General features: G+C 36.4%; 1 protein-coding gene across 3 annotated transcripts in view; it reads right to left on the reverse strand.

Annotated features, from left to right (window-relative positions):
- The window catches only part of LOC150079221 (uncharacterized), a 229,452-nt gene that overhangs the window by 79,768 nt on the left and 122,382 nt on the right, over window positions 1–27,302 (reverse strand). For all 3 annotated transcript variants that reach the window (XM_090383647.1, XM_090383648.1, XM_090383649.1), the window contains exon 6: window positions 17,308–17,451. In XM_090383647.1, coding sequence (XP_090239773.1) covers window positions 17,308–17,451 — 144 coding nt within the window. The remainder of the gene's footprint in view (window positions 1–17,307; window positions 17,452–27,302) is intronic.

Consider the following 27,302-nt stretch of genomic DNA (forward strand, 5'->3'; position numbering starts at 1 on the left):
GTCATCGTTTTCATCTTTCTCGTATTCAGAATCTGCATTGTATTCGCTTCCGCTGCTGCTCGCTTTTGGTGCTTCAACTTTTTGAAGTAAAAAACACTTTTGTTACAGCAAGGTGAAATGCGTGAGTGTAACATAACTGCTGAATAGTCTGTGATAACTTTCCGAATTTTTCCATAACTGCTGCACCATCACTAATCGTTGCAACCACATCTGCTTCAAGTTTTAATTCAAAGGTTTCTAATCTTTCTTGAAGTAAAGATAACTTTTTCTACAGGACAGTTCCCATGAACTCTTATTAAACCAAGATTAAGTGAAGTCTCATTGTAATATACATGAATGTCCATGTATCTTCGATTCCTACAACTGGTCAATTCGTCTATGCAAATGCTCATTTTCATGTTTGAAAGCACCAAATTTTTGATGTACAGTTCTATTTTACTATAATAGTTATGTATTAATGCCATAACCGATAGACTTTTTGGTAACTGCAGTCCTTTGCTTAAGAAACTTGCCCAAATAAATTCACTCTTTGAGATTATGTTGAAGTACTCTAATAATGTAACATTCAGATCTCCTAACAAGGTTAACAGCACTACACAGAATCATGTGTTGAAATTGCCAATTTAAGGATTTCTTTTGTTTCCAAAACTTATTTCTTGGAACACCACTCATAGGATTTGTATAAAGTATACTCTGCAAATAAACATATTTATTTTATTTGCAAGGATGACTTACAATTAGCAGCAGACAGGGCTACGAATACATTTTCATAACAAGGCAACAGTTACAAGGACTGACAGATTAGATCGTGACCGCTTCTCTCCTGTGTGCGCTTATCTGATTCCCAGAAATGGAAAGCTAAGTTAACCTTTCACTCCGGTTCCTTCTGGAAATGGAAGGCTAAGTTAACCTTCCAACTCCATGTATCACTGTTTCCTGCTCTTGCTTTTGACTTGATGCTGGTGGATTCCTTCGAACCAGTAACGTCTATGTTGATTGTTCACACAGGAAAATTTAACACTTTTTCCCGACTGATTTTTTTTCGTGATTCGGAAAAACAAATTTTCCAAGAAATGCCAGGAAGAAATTCCCACATGGAAACACTAGATAAAAGGATGATTGAGTGGGAGAAGACAGTGGTAATCGATGGATACTGCTCTATGTGGACTAATGTTATTAGTGGTGTCCCTCAGGGTTCGGCGTTGGGCCCATTGTTGTTTTGTGTATTTATCAATGATATTGATGAAGATATATCAAGCTTAATGTCAAAGTTTGCAGATGATACAAGGATGACAGGGTTGTTAATAACAGTATACTGCTGCAACAGGATCTGGAAAAGTTGGGCAGATAGGCTGAGAAGTGGCAACTGAAGTTTAAACATTGACAAATGCAGAGTACTGCATATGGGTAGCAGTAACTCCAGAGAAATGTACCAACTGGGTGGTGTTACACTCAGGATAGTGGAGAATGAAAGAACTGGGGGTAATTGTGCAGTCAGATATGAAGTTTTCTGAGCAGCTAAAAGTTAGTGCTCAGGTTATCTGGGAGTACACTTCCTGTCCATGCTAGTAATCGCCCAGGACACTGTAGATATATGTACCATTAAGAAGTTTCACATATACAAAAATACACTAATCTTATACTACAGGATGTGCAGGATAGGGTTGCCTGATGCCCCGGGCATTCAGACAAGTCGAGAGTAAACGTGGACTGCTGTGCAGAGTGCATGCCTCTCCCCCAATTGTGTTTATATTCTCATGTAGATGTGAAGGAAAAAAAGCAACAACATATAATAAATCAGTAAGATAAAAATTTATTAATATAAGTTTGCAGAATTTCTTTGCTGGCCAGAGTAGGTCATGGGGGTCTTGTCAATCATATATAGGAATTTTGCAAGCAGGGATAAGGAGGTGATTATCCCCTTGTATAAGGCAATGGGTCAAGCCACACTTTCAGTACTGCATACAGGTCTGGAAGCCTAATTTTAGAAAGAATAAGGAGTTGCTAGAATGAGTACAGAGAAGGGTAACAAGACTGGTGAGAGGAACAAAGGGGTGTTCTGATTGAGGTGTGTATATGGCCTTGAACAGATTGCGCAGACTCAATGCTAATGGGATTCTTCCTCTTACTCAGATTACAAACCTGATTCAAACTAAGGAAAGACAGTTGTAGAATAGCTGTGTGGTAATTTTCCTTTAGCCAGAAGGTAGTTGATTACTGGAACAAACTGCCATCTGTTGTTGTGGAAGTTGATAGCTTAAATAAATTCAAGGCAGAACTAGACAAATTTGGAAAGAATGGATCAGTGAAGTGGGAAGGGGCATTTTTTTTTTTTTTTTTTTACTGATGCTGTAAAAGCTTGCTTTCTTGCATCATATGCCTATACTAATGGTAATGCTAAAAAATATACTACATAGCACTACAATTATCAATGAGCTATGAATTTTGAGGAAGCACATGGACTCAGGAATGCAAATTTTGGATCCACATATGTTACCTAGTGTATAGTGACAGCCACAAAATTTAAAATTAGTATTAATAATTCTTTAATACTTTAGTATTTTTAATAAAAATTAAACTATTACTACTTTCACATAACACTATTAGTATTCCTTAAAATTCACGATTTGCTACCATGTGGTGTTGCACTGTTATCATATAAACTTGATATGAATTAACTGCAGTTTCTACAACAAAGTTGACAGTATACTGGTGATAACAGCTATTTTTCAAAAGGGTGGTTTTCTTTTATATTAAGAGACTGCTGTCAGCACAGTGATTTCATTTTTTACAATGAGATGAATGTACAGGATGATGAGTCTTTTAGCACTGAAAAATGCCTACAAGTGATATGAACTATTCCTGAATGAACAAACTGTAGTAGGTGAATGTATCAGCATGGCAATGTCATGAAAACATTGACGATACAGTTCAGTTCTGAGGACCAGTGCTTCAATTTCTCTGAAATCCGGGATAAAATGAATGTTCATCACAGGAAAACTGAGGCTGCTGTGCATACACACAACTAGTTAGATGAGTTCCAATGCAATAAACCAAATACCACAGAGCTATATCTATGCTTTTGCCAAGCTGTTAGAATGGTATAACAATGAAGTAAACAGATTCTAAATCATACCATCAATGAAGATAAAATATGGGTGCGTCATTTATTCCCCCTGCCCAAAAAGCATGGTAGCATAGCAATTCTCTACAGACAATTCTACAGTAGTAAATCCAGAAACTTGTTTGAAATTGTAGACCAAGCATTGTTGGTCTACAATGCTTGCTACATACTGTAATGGAAAGAAATTTAGAACTTAAATTTCAGACTACCATAGCTGCCTGATCTTTCTTTGATTTTCACATTTGGGTCACTTCTGAATGTGCAAATTCAAAAGGTAATGCAAAAATTCAAGGTGAGGTACAAAAGTGGTTAACCTCTGATGGAATTAAAAACCTTGTCAGCTGCTGGAATATGTGGTAGAAATTACAATTATACTTACCTTGCTTTATCTATTCTATCTTAAAGCTGAAGTGTTAGTAATTTGATATGTTAAATTAGAGTTTTAGATAACAGTTAATTTATTTTTAGTGCACTACCTCCATATTTTTTATACTCTCCAAATAATGCCTTTAGATCAGCTGGCCACCTATGTCAACTGCCTTAGATTTTATGCTTCTTGACTAAGAGCATAACTTCCCCCTTCTGCCCCGTCCATCCTATCTGTACACATTGTAGTCCCCATTTTCAAATTCTGCATCCCTTATACCTGAGTGACACCATGTCTCCAGTATGATTACAATGTCAGTGTTTGATGACTTGCCCAGTGCTTCAAATTAATCATATTTGTTTACTATGCCCCCAGTGTTAGTGTACATGCAAATATCCATACACCTGTTTTTATTCTTAATAATCCTAACATATACCATGTATTGCATGTCCCATGAGGACCCCCAGTAGGCCTTACTTTCTGGGCTGTTGCATGCTAAAGATCGCTTTATGAAACAGACTATAATCGCTTGGCACCCAGGGCTGTGTCTGCCTATAGTTCCAGAGTGAAAGAGACTACAGGTCTCTTTCATTCTCTATTGCCTTGAGTGTGGTACCTTGCATTGCAGGGATTGCTGCAACCCATATGCAGTACGGCCCCGGGTGCCAAGCGATTATAGTGTGTTTCATAAAGTGATCTTTTCAAAGAGCTTTTGCCATTTAGAGATTGTTTTGTTTTGATTACCGTTTTCCTCATTTTCTACTCAAGTAGCTCTCTGACACTACAGGAAGTAGGCAAAGGCCCAGAAAGGAAGGACACCTTTCTGTTTCTTTTTCATATCTCTCACTAACACAACTAACAGCTGCTCGGTCACCTCGTGGCGCTGATTCTGCCTCCTTGTGGCGGGACCAGTAACCTGGGTGGTAAAGACAAACCCCCAGAGCCAAAAGGAGCCATCATGGATAAAAATTCTTATCCACCCTTAGAGCCCAAGACCTGAAACTTGCAATGACTATGACACCAATCATGATCTAGGTAATGACAATCCAAAGAGACAGAAGACCAATCAGATGGAGCAACCCTGCCCATCATTTTTAATTTCCCACTCACTCACTGGTCAGCCTATGAGCAAACTGTTTCCTTTCGTTATACAAAAACATCTGGAAGGTATTGCTGGATCTTCTAAGACTGTTAAGACTCCAATCAGGAGACTTATTAGTGGAAACTTTGAACCACAGGCATTCGGAGAAGCTTTTACAGCTTACAAACTTTGCTGGCATTCCAGTAAAAATATCTCCTCATGCAACCCTAAATTCATCTAATATCCACTCATATCCGTCATATCCAGTTGGGACCTTTTACATGTCACAGAGGAGGAAATAACCCAAGAACTGCAGGGACAAAATGCAATTCAAGCAAAACATATAATGGCTAAAAAAGATAATCAACTTATACCAACCAGAAATATTATTCTCACCTTCAATACACCCAAATTGCCCTCCTCTGTAAAAGCAGGTTATTTACTTTGCTGCATTCGCCCCTACATTCCCAATCCTTTACGATGCTACAAATGCCAAAAGTATGGCCATTAACAAACTGTACGCAGAGGAGTTCCTGTCTTCCCTAACTGTGGGTCTTCAAGATCACATACAAAGTAACTGTACGACCACAAAAATGACCTGCCCAAATTGCAAAGGTTTTACAGGTGGTAGACGACTTTCATTAAACGGTGAAATACCACCACTTTGTACTTTTTACACAAATAATACTCCTCTGACAATACCAGCGGCAGCTCCTCCTTCAAAGAGTGCTACCACATCCCATATTGCAAATAACAATGGACACAGATGGCACTTGAAGTGGTGAAACCCATGTTTAGTCTCTAGAGCAAAGTTTCCGGCATCCCTCTCCCCCCATACTTCTCCTTCAACCCATGCACGGTACTAAGTACTATAGGTTTTGATACTTTTCGTGTTTGGGGTTTTCATAAAAAAAAAAAAAAAAAATCCTGCATATTCCAAGATGTGTGAAAAATGGAAAACAATAGTAAAATACAAGGTTGAGAAAAAAGTTACAAGAAGCAAGAAAACTAGTTGTACCTCCTATAAACAAAAATGTAACCTATGCCAATGCCGTAAAAAAGTATCAAACAGTCTCCACTCAAACTGATGTCACAGTTCCCACTAATAAATAAATTAGACTGGGCTAGAAATATCCTCTCTGAACAAAGTATACGTAAGCAACAACCCAAACTCTTAGATCAGGCAAATAATACTCCTCTGACAATACCAGCGGCAGCTCCTCCTTCAAAGAGTGCTACCACATCCCATATTGCAAATAACAATGGACACAGATGGCACATCAATACAGGAAGATACTGTTTTAGAAATCTATGCTGAAGAAGAAATGGACATTGGCCAGCCAGTTTTCTCTAAAAAAAAGATAAACAAAAACTGGAACGTAATAAGCCAGTCACCTTGAAAAAGTAGTCAGATACAGCTCCATCAATTAAACACAAATAATGCCTTGCATTTTAACAATGCAACTGCAGAGGTTTTTGTTGCAACACAGATGACATTCATGTCTAATTAACCGATATTCTCCAGTTGCTCTGTCTTCAGGAAACTTGCCTAACCTTGCAAATTTCTCCTTCGATAAAGAACTATTGCCTTTATCGAAGAGATCATAATACAGCCAATGCTGCCCAGGTGGTGTGGCAATCCTAATAAATTCAAAAATCCCGACTAAACATTCCACTTCAAACTGAAATAGAAGCTGTTGCTGCTCATAACTCTCCACATTGCAATAACACTAGTTTCAATCTACTTACAACCAAACCATACCGTTTAAAAAGATCTCTAAGACCTCTATACAGATACCTCCACCTCTCTGTATATCAGGGGACTTTAATGGGCACAACCCCTTACAGGGCTCTTCTAAATTAGACAGATGGGGTCGACTCATTGAAAGCTTTTTAGAGGCACTAAATCTCGTCTTAATCAATACTGGTGCACACACTCACATTCAGCTCCCAACTGGACAAACCTCAACAATAGATCTCTCGATTTGTTCTCCAGTGCTGGCCCCGACCATAGAGTGGTATGTTGTTAATGATCCTATGGGCACTGATCACTTCCCAATTGTATGCAACATTAATAGCTCAGACTCCTCAACTCAACCCTGCAGGAAATGGAAATGTCTGAGCAAACTAGGCAAAATTCCAGTCATCAATATCCTTTGATGAGGAAAAAAATTCTTCAGACTACCGATGTTGTGACAGATTACATCACGTTGCATCTCCTAAATGTGGTCAAAAACATTACCCCCTTGCCGAAAACATAATTATTGGTGGAATGAGGAATGCAGAATAGCAAAAAATAAAGCCTGGAATTTGTTTCAGCAATATCCAATCTGATAAATAAAAAATTAAGGGCAAAAGCACATTTCATAGAAAGGCAAGCCAAGAAAGAATCCTGGACCTGCTTTGCGTCCAGCATCAACAGAAACACTGACAGCAAAATAATTTGGGAAAAAAAAAAAAAAAAATTACAGTTATCTGGTAAGTTTCCAACCATACCATCTCCAATCCTCTCCTGGAATGGGCAAGGATCTATTAAGTCCTTTGGACATGGGAAATACCTTTGCTGAAATATCAGCAGCATCTGCTTATACTACATCTTTCCAGCGAATTAAAAACAGTAAAGACCAGCATACTATTAACTTCCAAACTACTCGCAGCTTACCGTATAACAAACTGCTGCAATAGTCTGAACTTTTACATGCCATAAAAACAGCCCAGAATGGTGCTGCTGGACCAGATGGGATCTATTATGTCATGCTGCAACATCTTGATGACAAAGCTTTGTGCCGCCTTCTGCTCTTTTACAACCACATTTTTTTAGAAAATGTTTATCCATCTTCTTGGCATCATTCTATTGTTTTGGCATTCCTAAAAAGCCTGAAAAAGATCCATCCAACCCCCATAGCTATAGATCAATATCTCTCTCAAGGTGCCTCAGCAAAATCCTTGAAAATGTTGTCCAGAGTAGACTCGTCTGGATCACTGAGTCAGAACATCTAATGAGCCATAGTCAACACTCCTTTCGAAAAAACACGACTTGCTTGGTTCTCACGGTCAAGGCTGAATTTTTCATTCGCAGCGCCTTCATTAAGCACGAACATCTAGTATTGGTTTCAATAGGTATAGAGAAGGCATTTGACACCACATGGCGGGCAGCATGGCATACTTAATGATCTTTACACTCTGTCTACGGGACAACCTTCAAAATTTGTTTAGAATTTTCTAAATTTTAGATCGTTCCAAGTGAGATATCAACATGCTATCTCTGCAATTTTCAGGAAGGTGTTCCACAGGGAACAGTATTGCGTGCCACTCTTTTTGCTCTTAGAATCTATTCCATCACTACACAGCTTCCAAACACAATTGAGACTTACTTTTATGCAGGTGACCTTTCCATCTCCTGCCATTCCCAAAATATGAGATCTATTGAAAGACTGCTTCAGATATCACTAAATAAAATACAACAATGGGCCAGCCTCAATGGCTACAGACTCGCTCAGCAGAAAACAGTTGCAATCCATTTTTGTAGACAACGAAAACTTTATCTGGATCCTGAACTTCAAATTTCCAATGTCTCCATCCCAGTTACTACTAACATCAGATTTCTAGGATTAATCCTTGACAAAAAATAAAATTTCTTAGACCATATTAAAAATGTACGTACTTCCTGTATAAAAAAGTTAAATATACTTAGAACTTTATCCCCCCCCACCCCTAACATGGGAGTGCAGATCGCACCTCTGCTTCAGTTATTCAGGGCATTAATCAGATCCCATCTCATTTATGGCACTCCTGTCTATGGATCTGCCAGAGCAAGCGCTGGCTTGATCCAGTTCAACACAGCACCGTGAGGATTGCACTTGGTACATTCAAACAACACCAACTCATAGCCACTCATGAGCTGCATTGACATTACACTGACACTCATGAGCTGCCACTAACATTATGTAGGAAAACATTGTTATGCCTCGCATCCCATTCAGCCATATCTATTCAATACGGTACTAGAAAACCTCTACAGAAAGAAATCTAGCGTAGTAAAACCAGCTGGTCTTCACCTCCTTGAACTGATGCAGGTTTGGAGTGTGTTTCTGTTCGTTTTGTACAACAGGTGGTAAATTTTGCTCAACCATCATGGAGTCCTGCCGTTCTACCGACTTGTGACACTCACCTCTGCAAATGGGGAAAGAATATTCTACAAGCATCAAATACCAGACAATTTCATGCAGTTCATGCTTGTAAATATATTGATTTTTCACCAATTTATACGGATGGCTCTAAATCTAACTCAAATGTTGGAGTAGCTGCAGTGTTTCCAAACAGCCACTTTCTCAGCATCCCTTCCACTTGAATTCATTATCTTCTTGGCAGAATTATATGCAAATAAACTAGCCTTAGAAAAGATCTGTTCTGACTCTTCATTAAAATTTGTTATTTACACCTATTCCCTCAGCTCAATCATGGCATTATGTAATTCCTCAGATAAAGTTCACTCTGTTCTAAATGAAATTAGAAGATTATTACTGCAGATTGACGAGTGCTACCAACTGGCCACCTTCTGCTGGATTCCGGCACATTCCAGAATTTCTGGTAATGAACTGGCCGATGAAGCTGCAAAAAATTCAACTATCTTAGATTTAACAAATGTCTCTGTTCCAGCATCAGACTATCCACAAATCATTCATGGTGCATGTCTAACAGAATGGACAGCACTCTGGCATTCCCAAACAAATAAAACTTTTTCAATTTAAACAGGATCCGAAAATTTGGCGTTCCGGTATCCGTACATCAAGAAGAAAAGAAATAGTCCTTTCAAGAGCAAGAATAGGTCCTACTCATTTAACTCATTTTCATTTACTCACAGGAGATGATCCACCCCAGTCTCTACACTGTTCTGTAAATCTGACTGTTAAACACATTCTCATTGAATGCAACAAGACAGAAATACATACAACCCTGCTATCATTGGTTAACCTTGGGAAACCAATAACTCTAGAGAATGTCACTGGTGACAATGCAAATATTCCTGAATTTTTCAAATTTCTGAAACAAACTGGAGTCTTTAATCATTTCTGATTTCAGCCTTTTCTAACATTGCAAGAATTTTATATATTCATATAAAAACTGAATAGGTGCATTATAGCCAAAGCAGCTTATGCACCATGAAGTCCCCACAACAACAGCCACATGCAGTACCTTACATTTATCAATGTTAAACTTCATTTGTTATTCGCAGATCATATGCCTAAGTTTTCCAGACACTGTTGCAGTAGCATACCCTGATTATTATTAACTAGCCTGCTTCATATCAAATGCAAACTTAGACAGTAAGATTGATATGCCTTCATCAGTATTGTTAATAAATACTGTAAATAGTAAGGGCCCAGGCACCTGAACCAAGAGGACTCCATTGATAACATTAGTCCAAGAAGAGCAATTCTCATTGATAACCACTCCCTGTCTGGTCTTTTCTCACTCAACCATTCCATTATCCACAACAATAGCATTCCCCCTAATGCCACACTGCTAAAATTTAACAGAAGTATATTTTGTGGAACAATATTAAAAGTTTCTGAAATCTAAGTTATGAAGTCAGAATTATATTTTGCATCCAGTTATTTTGTTACTACATCACAGTATCCAATCAAACTGGTTAGATTGCCTCTTACTAAGTCCCATACTGTGTGACTGCTGAAAAACTGCATTCCTGTCTAGATTGTCATGCATTACATCTTTAATCAGTGACTCCATTATTTTCCTTGGAACAGAAGTCAAGCTTACATGTCTGTAAATCCTCACTTTGTAAACTAGGAATAAACTTGCACATCTGCAATTCAGAGGAACTACTCCTGAATCCAAGGATGCTGTCATAATTAGGACTAAAGGTTTGCTAACCTACTTTGCTGCTTCTTTTAATGTAATTGGATAGATCCCATAAGCCCCATGTGTTTTACATATTTCTACCTTCAATTTCTCTTCCACTTCTCAGTTATCACAAAATCATTTGGATCCTAGTTATAGATTGTACTTCGGTATTCCCATCTCAAAAAATTCTTTGCAGGTGAATGTAGATGCAAAATATTTAACTTGTCAGCAACCTGAACAAGATCATCAGTAGTTATACCATACTCAGCTAGTGGCCTAATATAGCTCATCCCTTTTCTTCTAATGTTAGCATAAGCAAAGAATTCTTTGCTAGTTTTCTTTGCATTCTTTAAATTCATTGAAGATAAGCATAGGAGAAGAATTTTTTGTGAGAATATGAGACAGCAGTGCATGTCAGAAGAATTTAAATTAACTTATCTTTGCTCCATTGAATAATTATGGGAAGATCAGCAATTAATGAACTGATAGTGGATATTTTACAAGTTGAAGCTCTGTGCAGGGCAAGGTTCTGTTTTGAGGAAAAAAGAATAAAAAAGAACTGAACCTTGGAGAACAGACATCAGTAGAAAAATTAGAAAACAGAGGGGAGGGGGGGGATATGGATCCTCAATTACAAAAAATTGACTGTGATCCATAAGATGGACTCTTATTTAGGACACATTTAAGCCTGCAAAGAGCAACTGCTTGAGTTTCACCACACTTTGCATTGAGTTTGTTCATAAATGGGTAACATAAGACAGTACAGCAAGTGCCAGGTATAGTGATCACTGGTTATTAGAATCAAATTTCAAAGAACCTATTCAAATCAATAAAATGGGAAGTAAACCCTGGATATTTTCTCGATTGGGTTCTGTTTTTTAAGATTTGCCCCAAATAAATGGCTGCCCCAATAACCGGAATCCACTGTATTTATGAAATGGATGAGGAAAGTGTTTGGTGTTTAAATCTTTCCCAAATAAGTTTCTATTTGTTTGACTATTCATGATATAATAAGAAGAGGTGGGAAGGAATTAAGTGTCAAGCATGTACCCAGTTCTTTGACATAATGTGGTCTCGACAATGCCCCCCCCCCCACATACATACATACAACTCGCACTCAGTTCTGTGACATAACGTGGGCTTGACAATGTCCCCCGCATACACACTACTCACTCTGGTAGAGTAGAGGCAGCAAGAATATACACTAGCTGATCTGGTTACTTCCCAGAGAGTTACCAATAGATTTATTCTGGTGGACTACCTAGCAGCAGCTGGTCTGTGAACACCAATTTTGAGCTGTAACTTTGAATGTAAGGAAGACTGGATCTTACCATGGTGCCCATCATAAACTCAAAAAACATTAATCATACTGCATAATGGAAGATATAGGTGTACTTGGTCTGCTTTTAATTATCTTGGCCACTCAAACAAGTCATCTTTAATGCAAAAATAGCTTTTAATGCTTGTTTTACCCATGTTTGAATTTGTGCCTTTTACATAAACTTAAATGCTTAGCTCTGAACTTATTGATGTATTTTCCTGTGCTCACAAGTCACAAATACATGATCTGAAATTCATTTTTAAAAAAATCTTTAATCAGTCCAAACTAGATTTTGGACAGGCTAAGAGTAGAAAACGTGCCTCTTGTCCTTATGGTAGCTGAGCATTCTGGTCTCTTGCCAAAGCTATTTGCTGCAACTTTTGCCCATCTCTGCTCCAACCTCTGTCAAAACCAGATGGTTCTGTTGTCACTTCAGCCAAGAATAAAGCTGACCTGCTAGCATCCCATTTTTATTCCAACTCATGTATTGATGATCTTGATAAATCACCTCAAACCATTCCTGGTATGCTCCATTCAATGCTTTCTGTGGAATCTGATGCTAAGAAGGCTCCAGGTCCTGATGGTATTTCTCCACTTGTTCTCAGTACCTGTGCCCCTGAACTTCTGTTTTGTGTTGTCTCGTTTCACTTTCTTATTCCAAAAGGTATTTTTCCTTCTGCTTGGATTTTGCTCATATTCAGCCAGTTCCTAAAAGGGGGTGACAAATCCCTTCCATGTGATTATTGTCCCATTGCATTACTTCCACTCTTTCCAAAGTAATGGAGAAATCAATTAACTGCCAACTCTTATTAAACTACCTGGAAATCTTTCATCTGATCAACTATCGCCAGCATGGATTCAGTCAGTGTCGTTCCACTGGTGATATTCTGGCTTATGTTGCCCATCTATGGACAAATTCAATGGGGAAACTCAAGCCATTGCTCTTGACATTTCAATGGTTTTTGATCATGTTTGGCATAAGTCTTCTAAATAAGCTTCCATCTCATGGTTTTCCAGCTGTTCTTTGTAATTGGATATCCAGTTTTCTCTCTGCCTGCTCACTGCAGGTGAGGGTAGACGGCTCAGTCTTCTAACTTCTCCACTAATGCTTGTGTTCACCAAGGTTCCATTCTTTCTCCCACTTTTCCTATTGTATATTAATGACCTTCTTCCATTGACTGGAAATCTTATCCACAGTTTTGCTGACAATAGCACATTGTATTCCACCTTCCAGTTTAAGAAACCTCGTCCTGCTCGAACAGCTTCAACTTAGAGTATCCACTGCCAAATCTTTAAATGCTGACAGCCATGTAATTCTCAAGTGAGGCAAAGATAATTTAATTTCAATCCTTCTAAAACTTTGTCCTGTCTTATATCTCGCAAAAACAATTCTTCTGCTCCTATACTCATCTTCAATGACTATTTCTATGCAAGAAACTTGATTTTCCTTTTCAATCTGCATTACTTTTGTTCCAAACAGTTGTTGGCTCTATAGAAATCGCAAATCCGGCCTACCATGGAATATTGTTCCCATATCTGGGGCAGTGCTCCCAAAACCTCTCTAGCTTCTAGATTCCATTCAAAAGAGGGCAGTTACATTTATAATTTTTCATCTCTATAACAGTCCCCCCACTGTCTCATACTGTTTCTGTCATATGCCTATTCTATTGATACTTGCAATAGTTTCTATTTGTATTGATACTGGCTTCTGTAATTTCCACTCTTTCAAAGCAGTCCAAACAAGTCAACATCCTTTTGCTGTCCAAGTTTAAACTCTCAGAACCAACTTTTCTTCTTCCTCATTTATTCGTTCAACTTCTGTTTTCTGGAACAACCTTCCTTTATACGTATTTCCTGAAGATTACAATCTACAGAATATCAACAAGTATCTTCTTTCATCTTTTCAACCTTCAAATCATGAATGTTACTAAGTACTATAGGTTTAAAAAAATAATAAAAAAAAAGTACCAATACATAATGATAAAATAATTTATGTATGTAAACATTTATTTAACATGATATTCTATAAGATAGTAAGCTAATTATAAGGAATTGTGGGAGATGTGGTTTCTTTCTTTGGAAATTCTTTACTTTTTATTTTACTTTGTTTATTATTAGTTAAATTTTGTAGTTTACAGTTAGATACCTACATAAATCTAAGGAGACGCATTGCAGAATTTTTAGTGCGAATCCCTGGAATATTTTTACGAGCCCCTGGGAGTTCGCAAACCACCAGTTAGCAACCGCTGGTGGTTTGAAGTATCCAGTTGACATGGGTGGCCAGTGCAAAGTTGAGATGGTTTGGTGTGACATAAGCATTGAGAAAAGAAAAGTGTGTTATGGACCTAATGACTGTAATGAGTATAACAAGATGTACAGACATATAGAGTAGACCAGTAAATCAGTGTCTTAGTGTCTACTGTGTGAGTGAGTGATCACTCACACAGTAGCAAGAAGAAATTCATGTATTTACTGGATGACTGCTACCTAGACCAGCATCATGCTAGAGAGTAATGGTGATTAATTTGAACTATTTGAGAGTAATGGTCTCAAATAGTTTTTAAATTTTACATAGTGGGGGACTAATTCATGTGGGGATGGACAGAGACAGATGGACAAGTGATATGGGAATTTATTTTTTATTAATGATAATGTATAAGCTTGCTTTCTTGCCTCATTTGCTACTACTAACATGAAGTCTATATCATTGATTATAGATGTTCTGTGGTGAAATAAAGTTTACTGTAATTAGGAGGATCAATTTTTCTTGGAAAAATTTTAGAGTTTAAGAATAGTAAGACCCATAACTATTCAAGGAAGTCTGCATGATTTGCATAGTCAGTATATTCAGAAGCAGAATATTAAAGTCCTGTCAACATGGACTTGAACCCAGGCCATTTATGTGATTTAGGACAGCAATCATAACAAGAAATTCTATAGTGAACACATTTAGATTTAAGAAAAAAAATAAACTGAATAGACAGGTTGATAATCAGAAAGATTAATTGGATTCATGAACTTAGGGGACCAACCAAGCCAATGTCTTTGAAGGTTTCAAAGTGTGTGTTGGGGAGGGGGGGGGAAGAGAACTGAGGTCAGAGAATGACTATATTAAATAAAATGAAATAAATATGAAAAATGAAGGAAACTGGCCATCTTTACACAACAATTAAGAATGCTATCCAGACCAACAGCAGAGACATTTAGATGGGGAATCTAATCTCCTAATCACACAGATTAGATGAAAGAATATTTGAAAGAGCTTGGATAAGTGATTTTCCAAATGGTATATTCAAGCTATCAACTGATCCAGGATTACATCCTGTATCAAAATGGAAAAAATTAAAAAATTTTTGAAATTAAATGCTTAGTAAAAAAAATTTTTTTTTTAATAATAAAAAATGTACATGGCATTACCAATGCATCCAGGTTGTGCTCTGGGTGCACAATTCTGATCCCTGGGTAAAAATTAGAACAAGAAAGCAAATTAAAAGATACAAAGAATTCTCAGGAAAAAAAAAAAAAAAAACACCATTTTTCATTCTGGCATACATAAATACAGTTAAAACTTCTGCTTAGGAAACACTGACCCCAAACCTAGAATAATGATAATAGTAGGATTATACTACGGTTTACAATAACTGGAAATAAAACAAATCTTATTAACGGAACACACAAAAAATGAATTTCAACAAGCCACGTATCTATGATGAAAAAAAATCTAAGCAGGTAGATCAAGCAAAAAAAAAAAAAGTTACAAAAAAATTCACCAAATCCTAATTTTAGAATTTGTAGATTAAATATTATTACAGGTATTTCCTGTGGGCAGGAAGCAATTGTTGTTATTGTTGTTATTTGGTTTTTAGGAGCATTAGCAACCAAGGCCATATTGCTCCGGTGTTGGTGCGGTAGTCATTCCCTGACCTTTCCGCATGCTCCGTATTTGGTGGTGACAGGCTCGAACCCCGGTCTAATCTAGAAGCGTGTGCTACGCACTGCTGCTCCTTCCCACCTGGCTACGGAGGCACCTAGGCAGGAAGCAGAACACAAATGAGCATTGAAGCAAGTTGAGGGCATGTAGCAACAATATAAAAATACATCTAGTGATTTGTAATCAGAATAAAATATTACAAGGTGAGAGAAGTAGCAAGATTAGAACATTTATTTCACTTTCCTCTCCCTAGTAAAGGGAGAGGAAAGTAAGTGAAATAAATCTGAACTAGAAGTGACTGCACACAGAGTAATCTTTAATTACAAACAGGCATATGCCATACCATTCCTAACAATTATGACAAGATAAAAAACACATTACAAATTATGAGCAAGGAAGGTGAGATAATCTCTATAGTGAGCCAGGTTTCAACTAGAGCCATAAAGTTACAGATGTTGGCACAAAGTATATCAATGAGTGAAAGAATTATCTTATGAATACTGTGAACACTTTGAAAATATGACTAATTTGTGTGTAATTTGCAGAATGGCTTCAAGAACCTATGGTTGTAAATCCCATATTCTGAAAGCAATGGTAATGATATCTTGCATTCCAAGCTTGACATTGGAGCCCAATGAGCTTTTCTGCAGTCTGACTTTCTACATTGAGACCTGTTGACTACTGTCAGTTAAAAAAGACAATTAAATACTATTGGCTGTAGCCAGACTTCAGCTACTGTAATCTAAGTCACCTTACTGAACTAGATCAAGTGCAGTAAAGTTGTACATCATTTCACACAACCCTGTTTTATGTGGATTCATTATGATGAGAGTGTTTAAACTAAGTAATCCAGTTTGAATCATTCCTCTTAAGATTACACCTGTCAGGAAGACAGTCAACTAAGGTATTGGCTGCTGTGAAAAAAAAAAAAAAATTACATGACGAAGCAGAGGGCAAGGCAACCCACACTTGACACCATTTTCCAGAGATACAACCAGGAACTATAAGCCTGGAGGATGAATAACAATTGGTTACATGTTACTAAACATTATCAACTAGCATTCTTATTGATTTAATGTTTTTTTTATATTAAAAACATGTTAATAATTTAATTAACACATTCATAATCTCAGTCTAATATCTTACCATGACTACATGATATTAGGATGTAACACCTGACAAACTAAACAGATTTTTTTTTTTTTTTTTTTTTTCTTCTTGCAACACTGATATCAGGCTTAATATCAGCAAGGTTGTAACAAAACTTTCTTACTGGTGAATTTAAATAAATTTTCTGTTTATACTCTGGCACGACAACCAAGTCAGTAGAGTTTACAATAAATCGTCAATACAAATATTTATCGTATTTCGTAGTCACAGGCTTCAACCCTGGTCTACTCAAGTAACGAGTGCTATGCACTCTCGCTCCTGACCACTCTGCTATGTCAGGCCTTACATAACAGTAATGTGCTAAACAAATAAGCAAAAAGAACCTTGTTGCCAAAATGAGCTGAAACACTATTTATATCACACATGCACTAAAGAATAGATAGCTATTCACAATAGTACCACTGCTTATAAAGATAAGCAGTGGCCCACAATATACGTAAAAACCTACCTCTGACAGCTCTTGATCAATATTTCTTTGAGGCCTTCGTGGACCCCGATAGAAACGCCTCTGAAAAGGGTGTCTTGGTTCCCTTTGAGGTGGGTGGCTTTCTTCTTTATCATCTTGCTCTTGATTACTTTCACCACCTTCACTCTGATAATTCAATGCAAAAATCAAAACAATTCAGAAATATCCGGAGTTATGCTAGAACTAGTATAAAAATCCATCAGCTTAAAAACAAGTGCAAAATGATATCTAGATTTATTTCAAATTTCCTAATAAACACAAAATGATAAAAAAAGGTTTCAGTACTTTTAGGTTGGCTGTGCTCAATCTCTTCACCTAACTACCTTCATCTGACTTCTTTTCTGTGCTAATTTTTTTTTTTTTTTTTTTTTTTTTTTTAAATCAGAATCACCTGTTTTCTTACAAAAAGAATCACATACAGCAAAATGTATGCCATGAACATAACATAAATAATGTTTGCCACTCACTAGTTTTCCAAATTTATCATCATACTGGTATCATGTGTAATACAATGTGCTTCTGAATACCAAGATCTAATTCTTGTAGTTTAGTATCTATTGCTCTTACAGCACTTTCTACAGAAAGTGATCCAATAATTCATAATTCAAATTTAATTTAATTCAATATAATAATTCAAAGCTCCAGAATTTGCTTTCATCCACATGAATGTTCACCCACAAAGACAAATATTTGTCAAAAGATTATATATATATATATATATATATATATATATATATATATATATATATATATACACACACATACATATACACAGTAATACCCCGAAGTTACGCGATAGGCGGGTCCGACGAAAATCGCTTAAGTCAAATTCGCGTAAGTCGGGGTACAACTAGTTAAGAAGACACAAAAACACTAGTTTAGAAGAAAAATATTAATAAAATTGCAGTTCTTTATACATATTAATACAAAATATGTATTAAAAAAATAAATGACTTACGTAAAAAAGTTATTTCGATGTCGATGGCTTCATAAAATCTAACAAATTTGTCTGACGACACAGCGCCTTTTTTTCATGCAGAATTTCTTCGTAGCAAGCTAATAATTTTTTTATTCCTTGCTTTGTAGCTATAACACGTTCTTTGTTGGAGTCTATGTTTTCTAAAATTTTTAAGCCCTTTTCAATTTTCAACCTGTCAAGTTTGCAATTGTCATGTGCTTTTCGCCGTTGCTTCATTTAGGCCTGTAGCACGTGCAATATCACATGGTCTTTCATTTTGCTCAAAGCGTTTCACAATTTCATATTTTTTCTCTATCGACAGAGGTGGACTGGCCATAAGCCTTACCGGGGAAACCCGGGAGAGCCGGTGTGATTTTGGCCATAAACCATAGTATGAGGCCACTATAAATTTTCCAGGGTAAGAATTTTTGACCCAGTCCTCCTCTGTTTATCGATAGTAATTGCTTTTCTTTTTCCTCTCTGAATCTGCAGTGTACCAGTACGCTTACTTTTCACACCTTTTAAGTATTTTACTCATTTTTAGGGAATAAAGCACAATTAGAAAACAAGGAGGCACGCTTGATACACATAAACAAAGCTGCGCGCATGTAGCAACTGAATAAACAACACCATAAAGGCAGAGATACACTATTAACACCTCACATTTCTAGGGGTTACTATTATAAAACAATAAAAATCCAGTTGTGTTTCTGCTAGTGGAATCTGTTATAAACTGGTAGCAAACTCGATCTAATTGCATACCGATAGCTGGAATTGTATTGGTTTTTACGTTATTATGGTGAAATGTGTTTCCCCTTCACTGATATAAAAAACATAAATACATTTTCTGAATCTTCTCTTGAATCGTGTTGCGTTCGGTTGGGGTGATTCTGCGTTCGACTGCCATTTGTTGTAAACACAAAGGCGAATCGTGCATAAGCCAATTCGGTTCGTGTTATATTATAAGATATCGTTACCGTATTTATACATAGTGTATGATCGAATTCGTGTAGTGTAAACACGTGTTATACGAGGACTGACTGTATACGGCTCAACAGACGCGATCCATTTCTCTCGTGAAAACGATGTAATTGCCGACAAAAGTTGAGCACGAATTCGAACGCATACATATAAATACGACAGTTGGAATACAAATTCTCGTATATGTGCAGCTCATGTGCAGTAAAGTTGAATTTTGTTCATCTTTCGCTCTCATTCTCCGCCGTCGCACCGAAAATCGATAACATATGAAAAACGACCTTGAAGATAGTGGGCGGCAGTGTTGCCAAACGAAAAAAAAATCAAGAACCGCGTAACTCCGAGTTCGCGTAAGTCGGGGTATTACTGTACAGGCATACCTCTGATAACGAAGCTTCGCTATAACGAAGTCGGCAATTTCAAGCCCCATTTAACATAAAAAAAAAATTCCACTTTAATCACCTGAAATCTAAACAAACCGAAGAAATTGCAGAAACCTTTGGGGCTTCTCGTGGTTGGTTTGAGAAATTTAAAAAACGGGCCAGGATTCATAGTGTAAAATTAACAGGAGAAGCTGCAAATAAGTTTCCAGAAAAACTAAAGGAAATAATTGAACGTGAAAATTTTCCAAATTTCGTGTTCAATGTTGACGAAAGTGGTTTGTTCTGGAAACGGCTACCAACAAAAAGCTTCATTTCTATTGAAGAAAAATCAGCTGCTGGGTTCAAAGCAGCCAAAGACCGTTTAACGTTACTCTTTGGATCAAATGCCTCTGGCGATTATAAATTAAAATTGTTATTAGTTTACCATTCAGAAAATCCGAGGGCGTTAAAAGGTAACATAAAAATGAATTTACCTGTAATATGGAAAGCAAATAGAAAAGCGTGGGTTACCAAGGAGTTATTTACTGATTGGTTTGTTAACCACTTTTGTCCTGAAGTAAAACGGTATTGTCAAAAAAAAAAAAAAAAAACTTTGAAGAAAAAGCTCTTTTGTTGTTAGACAATGCTCCAGGACATCCTACTGATCTTAACACGTTGGACACATGCATTCCTGTCAAAGTTGTTTCTTCCAGCAAACACAACTTCCCTGATTCCACCATTGGATCAGGGAGTAATAGCATCATTTAAAGCTTATTATCTGCGTCGAGCATTAAGCAGTTTAACTGAACTAGAGGATAAAGAGTTTGTTGTTTGGTTTTTTTTTTTATTAAGGAGCATTAGCAACTAAGGCCATATTGCTCGGGATATGCGGTGGTCATTCCCTGACCTTTCCGCATCCTCCGTATTTGGTGGTGACGGGCTCGAACCCCGGTTTAATCAAGAAGCGTGTGCTACGCACTGCTGCTCCTTCCCACCTGGCTACGGAGGTGCCAGGATAAAGAGGAAATGACAGTTAAAACTTTTTGGAAAAACTACACCGTTAAAAACGCAATTGAAAACATTCATAGTTCTTGGAAAGAAGGCACTAAGAAATGTTTAAATGGAGTTTGGCACAAAATATGGCCAGAAGTTGTACTAGAAGAAGAAAATAACATACAAGAAATTAGAAATGAAGTTATCCAGATGGCTCGATCAATAGGTTTCGAAAATGTCGATGAAGAGGATGTTAGAAATTTATTGAATGCAGAAGATGATGGTTTTTCAGTGGAAAATTTAGAAAACCTTGTTAGCAACGAAGACAAAGATAATGAAGACGAAGTTAAAGAAGTTCCTGCCGAAAAAGTGTTAACAACCAAAGATTTAAAAAGGTGCTTAAATGACATTGAAAACGTTTTAAATTTTTTTAGTGAAAATGATCCTGATTTAGGAAGAAGTGTTATTTTTTAAGCGATCAGTGTTAAATGCAATAACTCCGTATAAGCAATTGTTAAATGAAAGAGAAAAAGAGCATAAACAATCAACTTTAGACTCATATTTTAAAATGAGATTTCACTTTGTATGTAAGTTGACTGTTTATTTAATAAAACTTTTCTTTGTTCGAAAAAAAAGCTTTTCATTTTCTTTACGTAGGAACGTATCCCTATTCTGGCCATAGTATTTTTACCTCTGAAAACGAAGTTTCACTTAATGAAGTAATTTCGTGGAACACATCCTATTCGTTATTCAAGGTATGCCTGTATATATATAAAACAAACCTCTAACCTGCTTTTTTTTCTTTGCAGAAATTATTTTTAACTTTGGCCTTAATGATATTATGTTGTTTATACATGACGGCATTCATTACATCACTAGAGTTTGCAGGAGGAAAATACCCTTTATCTCATTTCTTTTCTTAAAAAATTACTTCTTGTAATTGCATTTACAGAGAATCCATCAACAGCAACACATTTGCTAACAATTTCTTCTATAGTATCTTTTTCCTTCTTAACAAAATACTAACAGTGTTTGATTTCACTTACAAGTGGAAGTGTTTCTTCACTGTCTTCAAGTGCAAAGCACTTGAAAATTTCACTGACTCTTTTGTAAATGCTGAATTAATCCACTTGTGACATTAATGTGGAACCATACTTTTTACTAAGAATTATTAAAATGTATAATTAATCACTTTTACCATGTGGAGTTTAATATATATTTTATTAGGCATAGCCTAAATTAATATATACAATAGTGTGACGTTTCGGGTATCTTGCCAAAACGTCACACTATTGTATATATAATAAGGCTAAAAGTAAAGCAACTTTAAAAATTGCTCAATGTAACCAAGTTTTGCTCATATAATTGAGCAATAGTAACATAAAATTGCTCCTTATGACGTAACTATAATCTTAGAGATAGTCATTTTGTTATTATAACTTAGAATTATTTATCTACTCACTGACATTATTGAAAATTATAAAATGACCAATTGTTAATGCATCTTATAACTGATCCTTTATTAAAAAATTATGATTGTAATTTAGAACTGCTCAATGTAAATCTAATTAGTAATCTTCACCTTTTTAATTTTCTCTATTCCCAAACAGCACGGTCTGATGATGGGTATCGGCAAGATACCTGAAACGTCACGCTATTGTATATATTAGTTTAAGCTATGCTTAATAAAATATATATTAAAACCCCATGTGGTAAAAGAGTGGTTAATTATACATATAAATATTATATGTAACTTCCTTCTCCAACTACATAATTTTTACACTTTCTTCACCAGAGTTCTTAAAACATTGCAAAACAAATGATTTTGGGTCAGACATTAAGGTGTATAAAATAAAAAATAAGACAGTAAATATACTTCACAATAAGGATAACTGTCAAATGAGAATTTAATCTGTGGGCAGCATTGCTAGAATGTTAAGCTTAAAATTGTACCACCAGAGTAAAAATAATTATTCTTTAATCAAAAATTTCTTACCAAGGAATTAAGTATAATTTCATGTATTATAATGATTTAGTGAGTAACATTGGCATGCCTTCTTATTTTTGGATATAGGAAAAATTAAGATTCAATGATTTCCCAGGATTTTCAAATTCAACAGAACAGCCAGGATTTCGGTAAAGAAACCCTATTACCTACAAAGCTTTGAATTATGTCTCTGTTGTGGGGTCAAGGATACTTGATTTCCTCTACTGTTAATTAAACAAACTTCTATAATCTCACTAGAGTTGTTTGTGAAAGGTCCCTTACTGCTTTGCTTTCACATAAAGACAAGAAAGGGAAACATGATCTCACTCAAAATGGATGCCAAGCGAGCTATGTATACTTCAAATTTCACATGACGTGAAGTTTCCCCAATTTGAAATAAAAAAAATAAAATAACAAATAAGTAGTACTAATACACACAGTTCAGTCAAAACATTATGATCACCCCTGTATTTTAGCAACTGGCTGTTACTCCCCACCTGATTGCACATGTGAGAACTGGTCAACACTATACTGCAGGTTTGTGGCATGCAGTCCATATGAAGTATTTCATCAACGTGGGCAAAGGACATTATCTGACTGACTACTTTAAAAAGTGACAATCGAGTACTGATTGAAGTGTGGCAGTATTACAGAAACAGCAAATGTTGTGGGCTGTCCGTGGAGAACTGTAACTGCAGCATTCCACAGTGGACGGATAGTTAATAGAGCAGCAGCTGCCAGGTCAAGGCAGATGCACACACCGCATCAATGGGTGTGACTGAATGTAGATTGTTCCACCTTGTGTCAGCCGATATACGGAAAATGGTGAAATGGCTGACCATAGACTAACCAGGCGATGACCAGAGGAGTTTCTGAGACTATAATCCAATAAAAACTCTCCTCCATATGGGTTCCAGGGACAAATTTATATAATAATTGAGTTTATCTGTAACAACGTCTCAGATGGTTGGGGGGGGGGTCAGGCAGGAAAAAATCTCAGTATGAGAAAACATTAGCCACAAGAGCCAAGAATGGAGAGAAGGAATTAAATTGTATGTAAATGTGAAAAAGATAAACTAGATAGGACTTTCTCATTGAAAAATGGCACAATTGTTGAATTGGTACTTTAATTTTCACTGTGGTAGGCCACTGCATATATCCAGGCACTGAGGATACATGACATTGTCATTACAGAAGTGTCAAACAGAAAAAAAAGTTTGAAAGTGAGTAAGGCTATATAGGTATCAATGGTATTTACATGCTTATACAAGACAGACTAAAGGAGCACAGTGAATAACTGTTGACTTTTCACAATGAAATGGGACACAAAACCCGGTGGGCATAAATAATCTGTTGAAGAAACTACAAACCACAACTCAAGAAGTTTGCTTGGTCAGTGTATTTTTGACTACTAGAATAAACTGTTTTCCTAAGTGGTTAAGGAAGTCTGGTGAAATTTAGCCCAGGAGCAATGGCAGTCCCTGTTCAACGTTTGTGGTGGCATAAGAGAAAAAAAGTACCCTACATGTTAATTTATCTGTGAAGCACAGATAAATATGCTGGACAGATATTTATTATTATTTAAAAATATATTTTATAATAAAATATTTTAATTAGTTATAATAATAATTTAAATTTGATGAAAGAATAATAGAAAAATCATTGCAAGATCAAGGAAGGCTATATATACACTGCTTATACAAATGCATTTTAACAGGATGAAAGTGCCACAACATGCATGCAAAAACAAACAAAATATGTATATTTAGATCAATTTTTTTGGCTTTCTGCCAAAAAATATTAGGCTATTTCCATAATATTGGAAACTGGCTAAATTTTATTTAAAAAAACAAACACACACTTTACTTAAAACAAATGAGTATCATTTATTATTTATTTACTTACAACAAAGCAAATTTTATAAACATTTCCACAATAAAGGCATATTTTTGTCACATTCCTTACTGCACAGAATCTGGGAGGTCAAATGTCTGTCATTTATGCATCAGTAATAATAAATAATACTCAAGATTTCTAAGAGGTACAGGCTAAAGATTATAATGATTTATGTACCAACAGCGAGCCATGATGAAGATGTTGAAGAAACGTACACCAAAATTGAGTCTTCTAGATGAGCAGAAAACCCACTACACGATTATTATGGGGGACTTCAATGCTAAGGTTGGAAAAAGGCAACACAGCGCAGAAAGAGGAACTATAGGAAATTTTGGAATTGGTGAAAGAAATAAAAGAGGTGAAAGACTTGTGGAATTTGCAGAATCTCAAGGACTGTCAGTAATGAACACTTTTTTCAAGAAAAGGGTGAACAGAAAGTGGACATGGAAGAGTCCAAATGGATTAACAACTAATGAAATTGATTTCATGCTCACTAACAGGAGATATATTGTGAATGATGTTACCGTCCTGAATAAGGTAAACGTTGGAAGTGATCACAGAATGGTAATATGTACACTTGATATAGATGTAGGAAAGGAAAGGAAAAAACTGACTCGAGTAAATAATACAAAGGTCTTTGAGATAACAGAGGAAGAGAAAAAGCAGTATGTACCTGGAACTTAACAAGTTTGAGCTTCTGCAGACTGCTCAGGACCAAGATATTGACAAGGAATATTACAACTTTCTGAAAGTGATAAAGCCCAAGAAACCTATAGGGAAACAGAAATCCAAAGAAGAAAAAATTCAAGAAACACTTGTCATGATGAACTGAAGACAACAAATGAAGAGCAAGAAAAACACTGACAGGGAGAAAATTGAGTATACTGAGTTATGCAAAGCCATTAGAAAGAGACTCAGAGAGGACATAAGAAGATTTAACAAAAGAAAAGTAGAACAAGCATTAAGGGAAAACAGAGGATTTAAATCAGCAGCCATGAGCAGTAATACAGAAAGACAAATGATACTGAAACTGAAGAATAGCGATAGTGTACTTATAAACAGCAGAGAAGGCATAATTCAAATAGCAGAAGACTACTATAGAGAATTATATAGTTCTCTATAGTAGAATATAATTATTCCCCACTGCTGGGGAATAATTATATTCCCCAGCAGTGGGGAAGATGGATTGCAAAGTAGCAACACATACGACATACCCGATATTCTTCCTGATGAGGTAGAACATGCATTGAAGAAAATGAAGAATCGGAAAGCCCCGGAGGAAGATGAAGTTACTGTAGAGTTGTTAAAATTGGGAGGAAGAGACATAATACAAAAACTGGCAAGGCTCTTCACAAAGTGCATTAAAAAAGGTGTGATGTCTAAGCAGTGGAATAATGCAATCATAGTTTTGCTGCATAAGAAAGGAGATAAATCAGAAATTGGAAATTATAGACCAATTAGCTTGTTATCCCACATCTACAAGTTGTTCACAAGGGTCATTACTAACAGATTAGAAAGAATACTTGATGAGAATCAACCGAAAGAGCAAGCTGGCTTTAGGACAGGATTCTCAACTATGGATCACCTTCACGTAATATCACAGCTAATGGAGAAAGCAAATGAATATAAAACACCATTATGCCTGGCATTTGTGGATTATGAAAAGGCATTTGACTCCATACAGCATAAGGCAATGTTTCGGGCACTGGAAAGACAAGGCATAGATACCCCATATATTATGATTTTGAAGAAAATATATGAGAGTGCTACCTCCTTTATTAGACTAGACAAAGACAGTAGGAAATTTAAAATCTAGAAAGGAGTTCGACAAGGAGACACAATATCTCCGAAGCTGTTTACTGCTGCCCTTGAGGAAGCTTTCAGACGATTAGACTGGTCGCAGAAAGGAGTTAATGTGAACGGAGAGTACCAAAACCATTTACGATTTGCAGATGACATTGTGGTCGTAAGCCACGATCCCAAAGAATCAGAGGAAAATCTTAATCAGTTATGCACAGTTAGTAAGGATTTTGGACTAAAGATGAATATGGCTAAAACAAAAGTAATGATGAACAAGCATGCAATGGAAAGGGAAATAATGATTGAAGGAGCAGAAATTGAAAAGGTGGAGTCATATACTTATCTGGGACAAGTTATTAGCTGTAATAATGATAAATGGTTGGAAGTCAAGAGAAGAATAAATTTTGGATGGATAGTATTCAGGAAATATAGTCACATACTGAAGAGCAATATCCCAGTTTGTCTGAAACGTAAAATAATGAATCAATGTATACTCCCACCATGACTTATGGAAGTGAAACTTGGGCACTCACCAAAAGAATGGAAGAGAAGCTGAGAACTACACAGCGAAGAACGGAACGAATTATATTGGGAATCAGACTGTTAGATAAGAAGTGAAACACGTGGATTAGGCAGCAAACTCAAGTAAAGGACATTCTTATCAAAACTAAAATGGTCTTGGGCAGGACACATAGCTCGAAGACATGACAGATGGACTAAGAAAATAACAGAATGGTACCCAAGAGGAGCTAGAAGAAAACCTGGAAGACAAAGGCAGAGATGGATAGATGAAAGTCATGAGTTTTTGGGTAGTAAATGGATGGCCAGTGCTCAAAACAGAAGGAACTGGAAAGTTGCTGGAGAGGCCTTCATCCTGCAGTGGATTGAAAATGGCTGATGATGATGATCCGATAATAAAAACTTCTACTTTTAGAAAACAAGTTTTACATCTGAAAGTATTCTGGCAGAAAAAACCTCCCCCCACCACAACTACCATCAAAAT

This window comes from Mastigoproctus giganteus, chromosome 10, assembly GCF_048544385.1.
Source record: "Mastigoproctus giganteus isolate SK-2022 chromosome 10, ASM4854438v1, whole genome shotgun sequence".
Taxonomy (NCBI): domain Eukaryota; kingdom Metazoa; phylum Arthropoda; class Arachnida; order Uropygi; family Thelyphonidae; genus Mastigoproctus; species Mastigoproctus giganteus.